The sequence below is a fragment of the Aethina tumida genome, chromosome 3 (genome assembly GCF_024364675.1).
Source record: "Aethina tumida isolate Nest 87 chromosome 3, icAetTumi1.1, whole genome shotgun sequence".
NCBI classification, from domain to species: Eukaryota; Metazoa; Arthropoda; class Insecta; order Coleoptera; family Nitidulidae; genus Aethina; species Aethina tumida.
The window spans coordinates 33557803-33575234 of NC_065437.1; the positions used below are offsets into that span (position 1 = coordinate 33557803).

Here is a 17432-nt window from a genome sequence, read left to right on the forward strand (position 1 = left end):
GTAATTTATTTTTAAAATTAATAAATTTTAAGTAACGAATTAATTTAAAAAAAATAGTAATAACAAATAATTCACTTAAAAAAATAGTAATTTAAATTTATAAAATTTTAAAAATATTAGACACATTTATAATTAATACAGTATTTTTCTAATATTTCTAATATAGTTCTATTATATATACGTTAAATTGTAGATCATGTGTTTAAAAAAATATTTTAATTATTACTTTGTTTAACATAGCCATTTTTAGAACTGCTGAAATAAAACATAAAATAAAGGAAATATAGAGAAGCTTTTATTTTATTGTTTAGTCAAACGTTTATGTAAATTTACAATTACAAAGTTTCTCCCAAAAACGCCTCAATTTATAAATCCCCGAACTGACTGTTTAGAAGTTCACCAACAGTCTAGTTCATCAATCAGAATCATCGCCGCCACGAAACTCCGTCAACAGAATAAGCGGGCCAGCAAGTTCGGAAAGTAAAATTAAACCGAATCAATTGTTGTGTGTTACCTTCTTCACCGGACTGTAATTTTATAGCTTCTCCAGTCTCTCTCCTCCACATGATCGATGGCTCGGGAGATCCTTTTGCCACACAACGGAGATTAACATTTGATCCTTCACGCACCACCAAGTCGGTGCTAGTCTGGTGGTCTAAGATGTCGGGGGGCACTGTAAACGGAAGACAAAAAGGAATTAGCGGCTGCTTAAACGTCCACTAGTGTGATTGAATGCGATAGATTTGTTTCCTGTTGCGTCATAAAATAACTAATTGGTTAGTGCGGTCGTAAATGTCGGTGCGCCGGGACTAAGCCGACAATATCGCTTGAGAAAATACGGAAATACGATTACGCTACAAACAAACTGCGAATGACACTAATTAGTTTCAGGTAAATAATATTGATATAATTTAAGTTCGTAATTATTTATGGAAAGGCTTAAAATAAGTTAGCCCCAAACTTTTAGATTAATGTGTAAAACTACTAAAAGCTGTGGATAAAAAGGATCTGATTATTTTCAGTTGTGTTGACAATTTGAGTAAAAGTTTCGACTTAAATCAATAACAAATTGTCAAAGGTTTTTTTTTTTAGTTGGGCTATTTAAAAATAATATGTACAATCAATTTCAGATTGTATGACTTTATGTAAAATTTTTAGTAGAAAATAAAGTTAGTATAGCAACACATTAATTAATAACTACCTTAATCTAAAGTGCACTAGAGGAACTTACTTGAATTATGGTTAGCTGAGATTGTTTAAATTTACTAACACATTACCCAAGATAACTTTCCAAATAAATTAATAATCAAATTAGGGAAAGCTGTTATAATGAATGCTGGTATTTGAGGATTCCACTAATCCGAAGGGGCATCAGGTAAACCACTTCTATAAGAGCCACTAAATTTGCCAGCTAATAGATGTCTCTGGCAGTGTGGTTAGTGGTTCGGTTGGGGTAACATTTTACACCCCTTCATCCAATAACATGCAAATATATGCTAAATAGCCATCAAATTACATAACATCAATTCACAAGAACGTTTTACCACTGCTTCACTTGGATTGTCTTGTTAGATAGGTATGGAGTTTTAAATACTAATTCATTCATGCCAATATAAAATTATGCAAAATATTGCCGATTTGAATTTAATTTGCTGACAATTTTGGCGTGCTGCTATTAAAAGTAATTTGGTCGTGCAATTATAATGCAACACACAAATTTTACTATTTGTTGTTGTCTCAGAACCAACCGAGTAAATATACAGGCTGTCCTAAAAGGCATCCACAGCACTCCATCAAAATTAGATAGCGGACAAATTATTTACTGTTGTTTCAGATTTCGAGATTTTGTCTCCATTAAATTACAAGTAAACAATGTTGCTCATAATGTGAATATGGTACATTAAGCGGGTCATCAAATTAACGTCAGCATGGTGGTGCGTCAATTCGAATAACATTGGACTTGTTGGTAATCTGAGCATAGGAAATATTGTCATTTAAACAGTGTTATGTGCCGAACCAAAATGTCTTCGGAATTGTTTTTTTTTTCTTCAAAATATTGCTTGTTTATCGTATTTATCACATGGAATGACGTGTAAAAGAATAACTTAATTTTATATCGGCAATTTGCTGCAGTTTGCTATAGCCGTCTTAAACTTTTCCATATTTTATTCATTTTTCGTTGTTTATTTTATATGTCAAATTGTTGCAGTGTAAATTTGTGTTCACTTCACAAGCCTCGGTGGTAACAAGCGAATTGTAATTCAAGTCGGTCGCCATTTACGGATCCACATGTTCTTTCCAACTCGAAAGTATCGGAAAAGAGTAGAACACATTGCAGTACGGTTTAGTCTTCTAATGACTAAATAAAAAGACTTTATACAGATGTGTCGTTCACTCATACCCAAACTGAATACATAAACGTTTAGGCTTATATTACAAATGTTTAACACATTGATTCATTGAATTTTCCACGAACTTTACTGTAATACATTTTGTGATGTTGAAATTCAATTTCGAATATTTTGTTTTCGTACAAATTTTAATTCCATTTAATCGTGTATGTACTACTGATAAAGAATAATTTACGGAGGTGGAATAAATTTAGCTTCTATTTTTTATTCTGTTGCAGACTTCCGGAATAAAGTTACGATATTAAATTGTTCACAGTCATCTTCAAAATTTAAAAAAAAAAACCTTTTAGGCCTACCCTACAAACACAATTCATAATTTACTATATTGATAATTATTATATTGAAATTATTAATATTTGTGGGATAGTCGCCTGTAAGTAAATATTCAATATTCTATATAGTTAATATTTCGGTAATTTATTTTTAATTTACAGGCAATATTCTATGAAAATTTTTAGGCTGTTAAAATTGATTACAACTATATATAACATAAAACAATAATTACAATTATTATCTATTATTTATACAGATACATGTCATTTTCTAAAAGATTTAACTACGATTTAGTTACTTCAAAATGAAAACACAACAAAGTTTCATTATGAATGATACTAATGATCATACTGATTATTGCATCTAATTTTCACAAACACTTCCAGATGTACGACTAGATACGGGACATCTTTGTTTTTTTTTTTCATTTTGTAATGACGTAAAATTCTTGTTTTTATCAAATGTAACTTTTTGTTAAAATTCCATGTATGGGTTAATTGGATTCAATTTCTCCTGAAGAAATAAAAAATAAATTAACGAAATATTGAGTAAATTGAAAATTCCAAGATAAAATTCTATGATCGATAAACGGTCAAATTTGTTAATGATTTAAAAAAGTTTGAATCCCTTTTTTGAGTTATTATTATAAATAACAATTTTGGGGATTGATTCAATTGATTATATGTAGAAAATATGAAAAGAGTATACACATTTTATATAACCGAACAGGAATGAAAACAAGAAAACAAACAAGATTAAATTTGTACTCCAAGATTTGTAAAACATTTCAAATAATTACAATTCGTTTTTAATTATTATCTGTGTTTTCTTTGATTTCATTTTTAATTCGCGATTACACACAGTTCCTTTGTTCTAATAGAAATTTCTTTTCTTGTTTATGCCCCAATCCGAGTCAAATTGTATACAAATCCTTCAGTGGAGTATCGGGGTCGGCCCAAAGAGGGTTCTTCACTGCACGTATTGAATAGGAAGTGAAAGAGGTTTCCGGAAGCGGATTGTTTTATTCTCGTTTCACCTACTATTTATATATGTTGTAAACTTCACTTAAAACACTTAGCTTCTTTGGAATTCAACTTTTCAGAAATTTAATTGAACTCCCGACCACTCGTACTTAATAATGGAGTATAACACCTTTGGCACAAAATTTTGTTAGAAATAAATTAATTGTAGAATATAAAAAATAGTCTAAAAGAAAAAATAATTAGTTAAATGTAGTAAAGTTTTATGTGAAAAATCCTTTAAAACAATTCATACGAGTTTTCACAATAAAGTGCGTAATTAACATTTTTCACACCAGACTGGCTAATCTAAAAAACTTTCGTTTTTAATTTTCGCAGCTGTATTGTTGACACGTGACTGCAAACGATAAACTAATTAAGATCATTTAAAAAAGTAGTCACATAATTGCGTATTATTTTTAAACATACTGGTAAAAACGTCAGTATTAATTATAAGCATAACGTGTGTAACGTGCGTGAGTAAAATCAAATAATGTAAGATAGTGATCTTAAATGAATTTTTATAACGTTCGCTCCTTCACGGTTACAGGAATATTTTCGAAATTATTACGTCAATGGCACATTTAAAATGACCAATGTAAAAGCATAGAATTTTACCTAATCACATCCGCTTAAAATAATACCACCATTAGAATAGAATTATAACAAAATAAATAAAATATGAATATAAAACCGTAATCACATTTAAATTAAAAGTATAGCGACTCGTAATAATGTAATTCAAGTAAATAAATGAAGGTATTTGTGAACATTATATGAGGGTGTATATTTTCACTGCACTTTTATTAAGGTTATTTCTGTCATCAAGAACACCGCACTTTGTTCTTTGTGAATGCCACATACATATTTTAAATGACAAAAGATGTTCGAGTGATGTTATCATAAATTCTAGTAATGAGATTTTAATTACAAAATCGTTGAGAAAGCACTAATTTGCTATGATTACTTTTCAAATTGAAACGTAATAATATTTGAGAAGTTTTGTTGTGTTTATACTACTTTATAATGCACTTTATCAGGTTTTGTAAACATTTAATTGTATAATTAATTCAGAGATACATTTTACACAAAATTACGTGGAAATCTATTTTTGGATTCGTTTTAACAACGATGTACAATATAATTCTAACCACAGAATAATAAAATTATTATATTATAAAATGAATAAATTAATTATTATTAATTTATTTAATTATTAAAATATTTAATAAACTAAAGTTAATACTTATGTTATTAATAATTAGTGTGAAAATTTAATAACCTTAATAGTAATTAATAAATGGTAAAATTTTCAAGAAATATTTTAATCATTCTGTTATATTGTTATTTAGCAATTATGAAAGGTTGTTTAAATAAATTAATGTTTTACTTTTTGTTTCTAATTCTAATTTGTATTAAATTGGTTTGTCCATTTTTCCACACCCACAACTAAGACTTAAAAATGTAAATATGAAATATGAAACTTATATTTTATGTCAACTTTTAAAAATTGCAACAGATATTTGATTAATAATTTTCGTCAATATTGAAATTATATTTTACATTTTAAACATGCTAATTTAATAAAATTATAAATTAATAAAATAAATACTACAATTATAAAGTTTTATAAATATTATTTTAATCTAGAGTTATTTCATTTATTTAAAAAAAAATATTTTGTTAAATATTATCAAAGATAATATGTATATTTTATTCTAAAAATTAGTATTTTTTCAAAATCGATTATATTTTTATTTTATTAAGCAAAACATAGACCAGAAATTGACTAGTTTAACCAAAGATAATCAATTAAATGTGAATAAAATGGTAATATTTTCCATAATTTTGATTTTAAAATATTTCTTGTTATTAAGAAATCATAATTTTCCAAATTGAAATATGAATTTTGATTAAAATAGTGCAAACACACATAAATTCGCCACATAACAAATCACAAACCAAACTTAACCACTTACCCACTATATCTAAATAGCCGACCTGACTTTTCATGGGGTCGGTGTTGATTTGACACATGTACCAGCCCCGGTCGCTCTCCCGCACCTCCTTTATATGCAGATACCATGTTTTGTGCTCGCTATGGGTCACACCTATCCTGTGGTTTTTGGTGATCACGTGATTATGTATCGTCAGGATTGTTTGGGTGTCCACCCTCAGCCAGGCGACCTGCGGCAAAACGACCGGAGTCCGTAATGAATTTTACACTACAACACCGATGTTAGGGCAAAAAACAAAGTTAAATATGATGAGATGTTCGTTAATAACACAATAAATATTAAACTGAAAGCTAAGTTTTTGTACGTAAATAAACGTGTTTAAAAAGTACATTGGATTTGTGTGAGGAATCCGAATTTTATTCAATGGTCCTTGGAATATATTTTGATGTATGATGTATTCGATAAAAGATTACGATACAGCGTTGTATATTGAGGTATAAGAATGCCCTATAAAAATCAATGATCCCCAGAATTTAGTTTAACATGGCAAATCTTCCGTAAGCTAAACGTTTACTCTAGTCCCGGCTTATTGAAAATGTGCAAGTATCAATGAAAGTACGAAGTAGATTAATACTATATGTCATAAAGTCTATTTTTATAATTCCCGTGATCCGCTTGCAACGGCAAGAATTACCAACCCCCCTGTTGAACAGTTATGAAACGGCCATTCTCAGTCAATAAAATTTTCACGATTAGTATACCCCGGCAATAAGCCATAAAAATATGTTAACAGATAAAGAGGCGCGATACAAGTCTATTATTACCATATATTAATGTGCCGAGAAACTGCTAAACTGCAATAATATGGCTGACGGTTATTGATATGGATATGGTCAAGGCGTCCTCTATTAAAAGAGACGCGCCGGAATAAAAATGCCTAATATAGTTTAACCTTTAATGAAATTCATGAAACTTCTTCGTTTTATTATCGCCATTAAAGTTTTATGTTGTGAACTTTTCTTTGTCCACATTCTGTATCATTTCCTTTGGCCATAAAGTTATATGAATTTAATTTCATATTTTTATCGCCCAGGAAAAATTACTTTAACATTAGGCTTATACTTAATACAAGCCAATTTTTTAACTCTGTGTAAACTTGTCAATTCTACACCCTTGTTTCTATCTTCAGTTGTGACCTATTCATTTCCTTGTTATTTGGTAAACAATTTTATGGTTGTTATAAGAGTTCGGGTGACAACTCTTATATTAAAATATTGTGATGGTTATAACATTTTTGTATTTGATGGCTGTCTCTCAGTTTTCTTTTTATAATGACACTGAAACTAAATCACAATAAGGCATTTTAATGAAAATCGATTGACACTAATTGTAATCATAACACAAGTAAATTAATTATTCCAGTACTTGAACTTTTAATTTGTTTTCATTTCCTTGGAGTTATTGATCAGGTAACAACAATGACAACAAATAAAACACTGTGAAAAAGTAATTAAACAACAAACCACTTTAAAGCAATATTTTCTCTTTCTTAGAATGGTAAAAAACAAACAATTTTGATTGAACAATAGTTCAAGATTTACCATCAAGCAATATTAAATCAGGAATTTCTATTATAGAATGATGATCATTAAATCCATACGTACTTGATACAATATAATTAGTAACATGGATAGTTTACATTAGTTATGAAATTCTAACTATGATGAAGCAATACATAATTTCGAAACAAGGCAATAAATATTATACTACTTGTTAAGTATCTACTATAAAATGAAATTTTAAATAACAATATTTAGACGAAAATAAAAAATAACATAGCTTGGTTGAAATCGTAAAATACGAGAACAGAAAAGATACAATTCTGCACGCGAAAACGATTATGACTGACATTTGATGCTTATAGAGTTTTAAATTATGCATTTCAATTTAAAACAAAAGCTTTAAACGTTTAAGTGACAGTTCAAGGTACAAACAAACTTTAATTTTATTATTTAAAATTACTTCGGCTCCATAAAACAATGAAAATTGAAAATTATGTCATAGGTTAACTGGAAAGTTTTAGCACAATTAAACAATAAAAATAAAAAACATATTATTATTAAAAATAAATAATTTTATAATAAATATTTTGTAACATGAAAAATAATTAAATTAATAATTATTTATTAATTACATTGGACTGTAATTTAAATACAAATACCGTTCGTAAATTATTTTAAATTAAAATAATTTTGTAGGAAAACTCATTACTAATTAAAAATTTAACATATTATAAAAAATCATGTTGTTGAAAATCGGTGGTAAAACATCTCTATGTTTAATATTAATTTATTACAAAATATTTCATATAACACAATATTGTGTTAATATTTTTGAATATTAAATATAATTTTGTAAAAATATTAACCATATTTAATGTCATTTAAAAATAAATATTATTTTTTCCACTGAATAAAAAAATGTTTTCTTCATTAAACAAATAAAAATTGTGCCTTAAAATTGAAGGTCTTATTGCTTAAAAAAATACAAACAAATGTGATAAAAAAAATATAAATATAAATATATTGGCAAAAACCATTTGATGATTTGCTTGATTTTTATATATTTGTTAACAAATTCATTTAATTTATTTCAACAAAGTGTTCAATTTCAAACAAGAATTTCAAAGCTTACTTGAAAACATAAATAAATTAATATCGTCTACCAAAATAAAATCTATAAAAATGTAAATATAATATCTATAATATATACCTGACTAACATATTTAAATTTTGCATGTGTTCACAATCAAATAGACATATTTATTTTTGAAACTCAATTAAAACTCTACATGTCGTCAAAAACATATTAAAACTGTTACAGAACGAAATGTGTATTGTGATTACAGCTCTCAATAGATCCCTGTTATTTAATCACAGACATCAAAAGAAATCACGTTCTGATATTTTCATTAAACCTTCAACAATGTTCCATTCTTGTTTTAAAGCAAATCGCAAAAAAGCCCAATAATCGATGAGAGATTCTCCCCCACGACTGAGTAAATATCTCAGTGCGGATTAGTATAAAAGGTGTAGGCGGGGGGTCGATGTTATCGAACACGTACTGAGGGATGCAAGAGGAATGTTTGGATATAAGGCTTATTGGGGAATAAATATCTTCGAACCCCAGAAGTTTTTCTGCATGTCGGAGTCAACGCTTGATGTATTACTGAAATCACTTGGACATTTCTGTGGAATAAATCAAAATTGTGCTCAGAGAAGTTTGCAAAGAAATGAGATTTATTTCATGTTTACGTTACATTTTGTTTGTTAAAATATTCAGCATGTACTATCGCGTTCATAAGTGGTCTGCCACTTTCCTGACGTCAGGCCGTAAACGGTCACATTCTGTATTACCGTGCACTACCGTCTCGGCAGTGCCGACTCCCCACCACATCGTAAGATGCGATTCCTAAATGTGTTGTCAATTGAATGCGAACCTTTGTACAGCGAACATGAATTTAAACGAGGAAAAACGCCTTAAAATCGTCTTTTTAAATCAACAAGGAAAGAATATTTCTGAAATAGCTAGAGAGCTAAATATTTCGGTAAGAACTAAAATTGGGAGAATATGTTTATGTCCCCAGTGTTGTATATCTTTGTTGAAAGTTTGGGTGCGTTTTTTTTTTGTTTTTCGGTTTGGTACAACAATTTTATTTTTATTATTTATTTTTTAAGGAACTGTATATGTAGCGGAGGAAGAGAGCCTCTACATATAGTTCAGGGATAAACTGCATGATATTTTTAAAAAGATCTCGAGTTTAGTGAATTTTATATGTAGCGAAGGAAGAGAATCTCTATATATAATTTAATGTTTTAGGTTTTTCATTATAATATAACATTTGTTATCAAGTATTTTAATTTTAAAAATTTATATTGCAAATGAATGTTCCATACAATAAAATAAATACAATTTTGTGATTATAAAATGAATTGTGAACTGGGAAACATTATGGCCGTTCTGCAAACCGACTTTCTGGGGTCTGAGATAGTTTAGATTTAGGAACGAGTGCTCGTTTTAGTTTAACTACGTATTGGTTTTCGAATCGAAACGCGACATGAATTTTGTGAATTATATATCATATATTAATTTCAAATTATGTATCAACAACAATGTTGTAGATTCGTAGTTAGTTTCTCATATTCAATTTTAATAATGCGATATAAAAAAGACAAGAAGAAACACTTGTTTACTTCGCGTCTAATATATACAGCAGTAACGTTCCGAATACAAAATGCACATATACACATAAATATTATAATTATAATAAAAATTAAGTAGTATATAATTTAGTAATTCCATTTATTTATTTTTTTTTTTTTCAAATATCTATATATTTGTATAATATTACGTACAGAATCTCAAACAATTTAAATAAACGTTTTCTTGAAGAACACTCTGATGAGCCACTGGTAGATAAATTTGGCCACCGAGATCCCCTCAACTCCTTTGGACTACATTTTGTTTGGACATTTAAAGAATACCATTTATAGAAACAGATTACAAATCATGGATCATGGATAAGATACAATAACAAATAATGTTCAAATAAACGAAAAACAAGAGTGAGGATCTTTTTGAACAAACCAAAGTGTCATTTTTGAATTCATGTATCCAAATTCTGTTAATGTATGTTATATTATTAATAACTATTGTTATTTTATTCTTTTAATTTTAATCTACATAAAAAAATTAAGAACAAAATTGTCCATAAAATAAAGTTTTTAAAAAATAACTGTGTGTATTATTTCATAACATTTGAAATGTTTTAATATGCACTATTTTATATATCGTAAATACTTGGTTTTGTTATGAAAATAGTTAATTTTTATTTCTTGTATGTAATCTTTTAAATATTTTTAAAATATATCACATTAGCTCAAATACTATTTTAAATCATTTTTAAAAATATTTATTTAGTAAAAAATCAAAATAATATTAATTAAGATTAATTTAATATTTGTTATTTAAATAATCGTTTAAAATATTGTAGTTATCATTACAATTTCAACAAAACACAACAAATATTTTCTGAATAACTAATGTTTACAAAATTAGTTCATAATTTGCCGTGATCCAATCCTTACAACCCTGTTTATAGTGTAGCATGTTGTTTTGTAAAATCGATACCCCTTTTACCATGTCAAAACTTATTCAGATTCAGTTTTTAATTTTTACGCGGACCGAAATAATAGACTGTAACAGAATGTGACGGTCGAGGTCAAGCGCTTCGGAAAGTGGCAGACCACTTATGAACGCGATAGTACGTTTCAATATTAATGATATGACTGACAAATAGTTAATTAGATTCGTTTGTCATTGGTAATAAATTTTATGGACAATAGAAAACGTTAATGATTTATAGATATATTTATATGTGCGTTGGTGTTTTATCCATATCAATTTAAAATTTGCAACAATAAAACGGTAAATGGGGCAATTCGAATTGTAACATATAAATAAAGACTGAATTATGAGGACAATAATTTAAATATGACTAACAAGCCCGCAGCATATATTTTAATTATCTTATTATAATAATTATTGTTGATAAATGGTTTGCATAAATAACGCAGTTTCCCATACGGCCGTATATTTTATTTTGATGTTACAATTAATAACTCACAACAACAATAATTACAAATTAAATTATACACTAATAATGTGACAGGTTACAATGCATGAAATTAATCCAATAATCAATTTTAATTTATCTTCAATTAAATACGTGTTTTATACTTTAGTTGTATAGTGATTGAAAATCTACAGATGCACCCTAGCAAAATGCGAATTCCCCCATCAAAACATCAATATAACACTGGCTTTAATACTTTTGCTGATGGCAGCACGTACTCCCGCTTGACATTTTAATTCTTCTCGGAATAATACAAATTGACGTGTGATCTGGTAAATGACAGAAAATCCTTTGAACATATTCAGCTATGGTTCTCTAATGAAATGTTTCCCTAGACTTCCAATCTGATCACGTGGCTCAAATTAATACATCAGGCTTATACAGTTTCGCTAATAAGGCTGTGACTGACAGAGCTGCTAACGATGATGATTCATCCATAAGTTGCAGTTAATGATACACGAGTAAACCAGAAAGCCAATTATAAGTTCAGGTTAAAATGTTCGAACTTCGTGCCACAATTTTACTCTGTCACTTCGGAAAATATTCATACAAAAAGTTATATTAAACGCGCTGAAGTTTTGTTTATTTTCCGATGAATTAAATTCAAAAAATATAACCACGTCAAACAAAAATTTTTTAAATATTAAAATAAAGTTATTTTTTTTCTTCTGCTACCTACATCACTGTCAAACAAGGCGCTAAACTAGTACATTGTGGTACGTGTTACCCTTTTGTCAAAGTTATGAATAAACATTTACGTTTATTGTACTCCGGTGAATACATAACTTCGTAACAGTTCTAAATAAAGGATGAAACGGCTGTGAAATATGCAGAGTGATCAAGGATGTCACTCCATTATAAAAATATTCCTACTATTGAATGGGTGAAACAATTCATGAAATATATAAAAAGTTTATTTCATTAGTAATTAATAATGGCACAAATAAGGATATCATAGGCAACAAGGATAAGATGAGATAGGTAATATCTATTTATTGTATTGTATTTAAATCATCGTGATATATGGATAGAAATCAGGAAATTAATAACAGTGGGTTTTGCTTGTTTCATACAATTTTGATGAGGAAATTGTTAGTTTCATTTTATAAGAGAAATTATTAGTTTTAATTTTCTATTGTATTTAATGTCACCTTAAATTATCTTCCATTACAGGTATGTGAAAACATTGTCTCTCTCCCGGCTGATACTGTCCCATTTGTGATAAAATTATTGTTACACCTGCATGCTTTATATAATTCATTGTTTATTAAGACATAACAAAAATAGAAGTACCAACAAAGATGAGATGGAGATATTGTATTAATGAAAACTACCGATTGTAACATATTTAAATCATAACAATACATGGATGGTCTTCTCTGTTTCCTGTCATTTTGATAAAGATAATGTTTTATAAAATAATCGATTTTAATTTTCTAAGAATACTTATTAATTCAAATACTATATACGATTTATTGTTACCTTAAATTGCCCTAAGTCTTCAACTAGACATGAAAGGATTGCCTCCCTCCCGACTGGCACTGTCACATTCGTGATGGGGGCACTGAATTTTGGATTTTCTGAAACAAACAGTACAATTATTAAAACAGGTTGCTCATGCAAATAATTCAAGTCTGACTTCAGACTACTTTCACTCGTATACAAAAAACATAATTCAATTTGGCCTTGGTCATTAAAAAACAGTTACGCAGATTGTCATCTTTGAATGTCGCTCAATTATTCATTATTCTTTTTTAGAACCGTCTGAAGGGCCTAAGGACGAGTTTTATAGCAATTTTATTGCTCACATACCTGGCAAGGTTTCCATGCTTGTAAACGTAAACTTATCGACCCCACAATACTCTTGGCGGAAACGTTGCGGCTCCTCCAACTGAATTTATTAATCAATTAGGACTATTTAACTATTAAACTTTCACCCTTAAATTGTAACACAGTTGCAACCGACTGAAATAAATCCTCGAATACTCAAACATGGATGTGATACAAAACCTTGACAATGAATTTAAAACGAGCTACAAAACTAAATTGAAATGAATTGGTCTGACATACATAGTGCGGCCAGTTTTGGGCCTGTGAACATGAAGACTATTAGTTAAGAACATTGCATGTAGACAGGAACAGGGGTTGACAATCGCTGGGCTCTGGACCGGAAGTCCTGCAGTGCTTTGTTCATTCGCTAATCTGTACCGCCCTGGTTTGCTCCAAGCGGCTCATTAACACACTCCATTAAATTACTGCATTCGTTGGAAAATGAACTGACAACGGTATCAGAACTACCGTCTACCCCGTTATTTATATTCAGCCTAATTGCTCTTCGTTTTTTTTTATTAAATTGAGTGAACTCTAGATTTTTTCTGTCGTAATTTGTTGATAGGCAATTTAATATGTATCAGTGGTTTAATTTGTGCTGCCATACAAACTTTGGCTATAATACATCGTTATGGAAACTTGGATATAAGTTAAACTAATAATTATTCAATTAAAGTATGTTGCAGGAGCACAGAATATCTCAGAATTAATCTTTAATGAAAATTTAACTATCCAGGAGATTATTGGATCTACCTGCTGTACTGACATCATCTGTACCGGAACATTAATTACGGCTTTAATTAGATTTCCTTCCAAAACGGTTATAGTTTCAGTTTGGATGTTTGTCGACAATTTTTGGTCGGGATTTATCCGAACGTATCAAATCTTTTCGGTGTAAATGTGTACGACTGTAACAAGTATCTAACATGAAATAAAGATGTTCAAAAAGGAAAAAGAAACGGTTCACGAAACCGAGTTTTAAAACCCCGAAAAATAACGTGAAATAACGTTTTACGAAAGTAATTCCCAAAATATAATTTTTTTTCCGCTGTGCGACTCTCACTTACAATTGCTTGTCTGACAATAGTCGAGTTTTATTATGCATTCGTTCGCGTAAAAATAAAATCCCATCCCGTTGCGGATCTAAATGCAAACAGTTTAAAAAATAAATGCAACTTATACCCAGGTCGCAGCGATGCAGGCTAAAGTTTTTCGGCTCGGCGGCGTAGTTGTACGAGTCACGGATGAAACATTTTCCGTATATGTTGTCATATTTTTCTGGAGACTACGCAGCAGTAAAATGTTGAAATCGCACGTATTTGCTTTATGACACCTGTTTGCCGTTATTCGGATCCACATATCTATATTGTCTTTTACGACTTTGCTTTTGGAATATTCCAGACGGGGAGCCGCCGTTTTTATGCTCCGTTTTGTTCCTGTTTATAAAATATTTTCGATAAATTGCCTGGGAATTGAAATTTCGACTTGCTTTGATTCCGTCACGGTTGTTTCAATTTGTGATAATTTAATTTGTTATTTAACAACTTTCTGTGTGTTTATCATACAACAGTCAATCAGATTTAAACAAAATTTAGTAAAACTAAATTTATATTTTTAATCAAAGTTAATAAAATATTGCAATATTTACTGATAGCAAAATTAAATAATTATTGGAAGTCCAGTTCTTCAGGTTTGAACTTTTTTTAGAATTAAACTGTTTTTTTTTAACGCAAGTGAATAAATGAGATATTTAAATAAGATTAATCATATCTGGATACTGGATATTGGATGTGAAGATTTATTATAAAAATTTTGTTTTGTTTTCGAGTTTGCTTACTTTTATTTAACATTTAGATATTAAATTACAAAACAATAAGTTTATACCTTACTAGAGTGTTATTATAATTATGTTTTATTTTATGTTTTTTTGTATTTGTATTTTATTTAATAATATATATTAAAGAAAATGGTTTGAAGGCACTATTTTGATATTTTATACCCTTACCAACAATTCTAGTTGTAAAAATTTAAGTTTTTATTTTAAACTAAGTTTCTTTTAACTCAATGTTTTTAAATATTTATAGATGATTAAATATAATTTTAATATAAAGACGAATTTTGATTGACGATTGACGATGCAATATTTAGAATAATGATATTAAAGTTATCTATAATTATTTTGAAACATTTAATCCGATTAATTTTTCGTATATTTAACCTTATTAAATTATGTCACTAATGAATTATCTTAGTTAATATGATAAAATATTTCTTTGTGTATGTGCATATAATGATAAGATTGAGTTGTGTTAACGCAATTTGCATTTAATTGACGGAACGCTTTTATGTTTATATTAAGCTACAATTGACTCTCTAATGGGACATGTGGTCTTCTGTTGTCTTTTCTAAAGGTAAGTTCATTTTTATGGAAGTTTTATAGTTATAGTGATAGTTTGAACTCTTAGGTAGTCAATATACCAATTGAAAACCGTTTAATCCGACTGAATTTTGAGAGAGACATCATGAACGATAGAGACAGTAGAAGCCTGGAAATTTGCTTAGTTGTGGGAATCTTTTACTGTTTCTGTCATGTATGATGTCTCTTTCAAAATTAAGTAGGATCAAAGGTTTTCAAAATCGGTATATAAAATTCCATGGAAGGAATGCCATACAGTCTTCAAAATTTTTTATTTCTTTAAGAATTTTTTTACATACTATTTTTTGTCGCATGTAACAATATATAAATAAAAGGCTAATCTGTTTTACATGAAAAGACAGAATTGGCAATTGTCGCACGTCTAATATTGTTACCCTCACTCACTCAATTAATTTAGATCGAATATATTTCTACAAGTTTTTTGATAAACATAAAACCTATTCATGACCATTTAATGATTGACCAGTTTTCTATATCGTCTTCTAAAAACGTCTTTTTAGTTAAAAAAGCATACAAAATCTTAAATATATATATATTGCAGAAAAATGTAAAAATTTTAACTTACCTCTGAACTAGACTTGTTTAAAAATAAGCAAAATTGCTATTGGTAAATACCAAATAAATAAATCTAATAATTAAAAAATTACAGATAGCAAAATTCTTCTTCACATTGTGGTTTATAAAAATAAATACAATTTTTGTAAATCTGCAAAAAAAACTTATTATGACTTAATTATTGATAGTAAAGTTATAAATTGAACCAAATAAAAATTAATTGAAAAATGATCTGCCAAACGTACTTACTTAAAAATTACACTTTAATATCCAATTTATATTCAATTGCAATTATTTTCAAATTTTCATCAAATACTGTAACTGACCTGCCACGAAACAAAATCAATGCCTAAACCCAGCATATTTGCGTGAGTAGGTTGAATGAATAACTAATTTACTATAACTCTATTTACATATTTTCACAAAGAAAATCTGACTTTAATAGCGTCTATAAAATTTACAAAGTAAATTATAAGTTACAAATAAAGTTCGCAATCTACACATATCTGTGTCTTCTATTATTAGGGTGGTTAATATTTCATTAAAAGCAATTCCACTTCCAAGATTGGAATCTAGCAAAAGTTCGGGAAAATTACGTAAAAATAAACAAGAGATTAAGCGATCCCGTAATTTATTTGTAAATTCGAGGGCGACAAACTGTAGTTAATCAATGTTTGGACTAACAATGAGCCAGAGAAATCCAATATTGCATTATATATGAACGTGTTCACTTAATAATCGATGATCTGTGCGATAATAATTCGCCGGGGTTAAGTCCGGAGATTTCGCGAGCCAATTAACTGAACCTTTTTGGAAAATCTAACCTCTGAGGAATTACTCATATGGAAATTTCATAAACTTGATACGGAGCGCCAGTTGCATATAATTCACTTAAAATTACATTGTTTGTATTAAATTCATGATACTGTGTTGATAAACTTCGAATTGTGTTTCAAGCATCTGGATAAACATGTATATATAACCAGAGGTAGAAACGAATTTATATGCGGACTAACAGTTTTGTAACTTATGAATGTTCATTAGGAGTGAATATGGATTTAAGTGGGTGGCTGTTGACTTGAGCAATATTTGCAATGAATATTATAGTGCAATTATTACGACTTGACGATAGAATAGCAGCATTAGTGCGGTATATTAAATGCCTTATGCTTGCCTGTGTCTAAACCTAATTACATAAACATTGTTAATTACATCGTCCAGTTGTACTAATTTGCAATGCAAAACATAAATAAG

General features: G+C 28.8%; 1 protein-coding gene across 1 annotated transcript in view; it reads right to left on the reverse strand.

Annotated features, from left to right (window-relative positions):
* Positions 1–17432, reverse strand: part of LOC109596286 (neurotrimin-like) — a 65438-nt gene that overhangs the window by 18117 nt on the left and 29889 nt on the right. Inside the window, exons 2-4 of the mRNA XM_020011799.2 lie at positions 12839–12936; positions 5683–5890; positions 515–673 (exon numbers count right to left, since the gene is read on the reverse strand). Coding sequence (XP_019867358.1) covers positions 515–673; positions 5683–5890; positions 12839–12936 — 465 coding nt within the window. The remainder of the gene's footprint in view (positions 1–514; positions 674–5682; positions 5891–12838; positions 12937–17432) is intronic.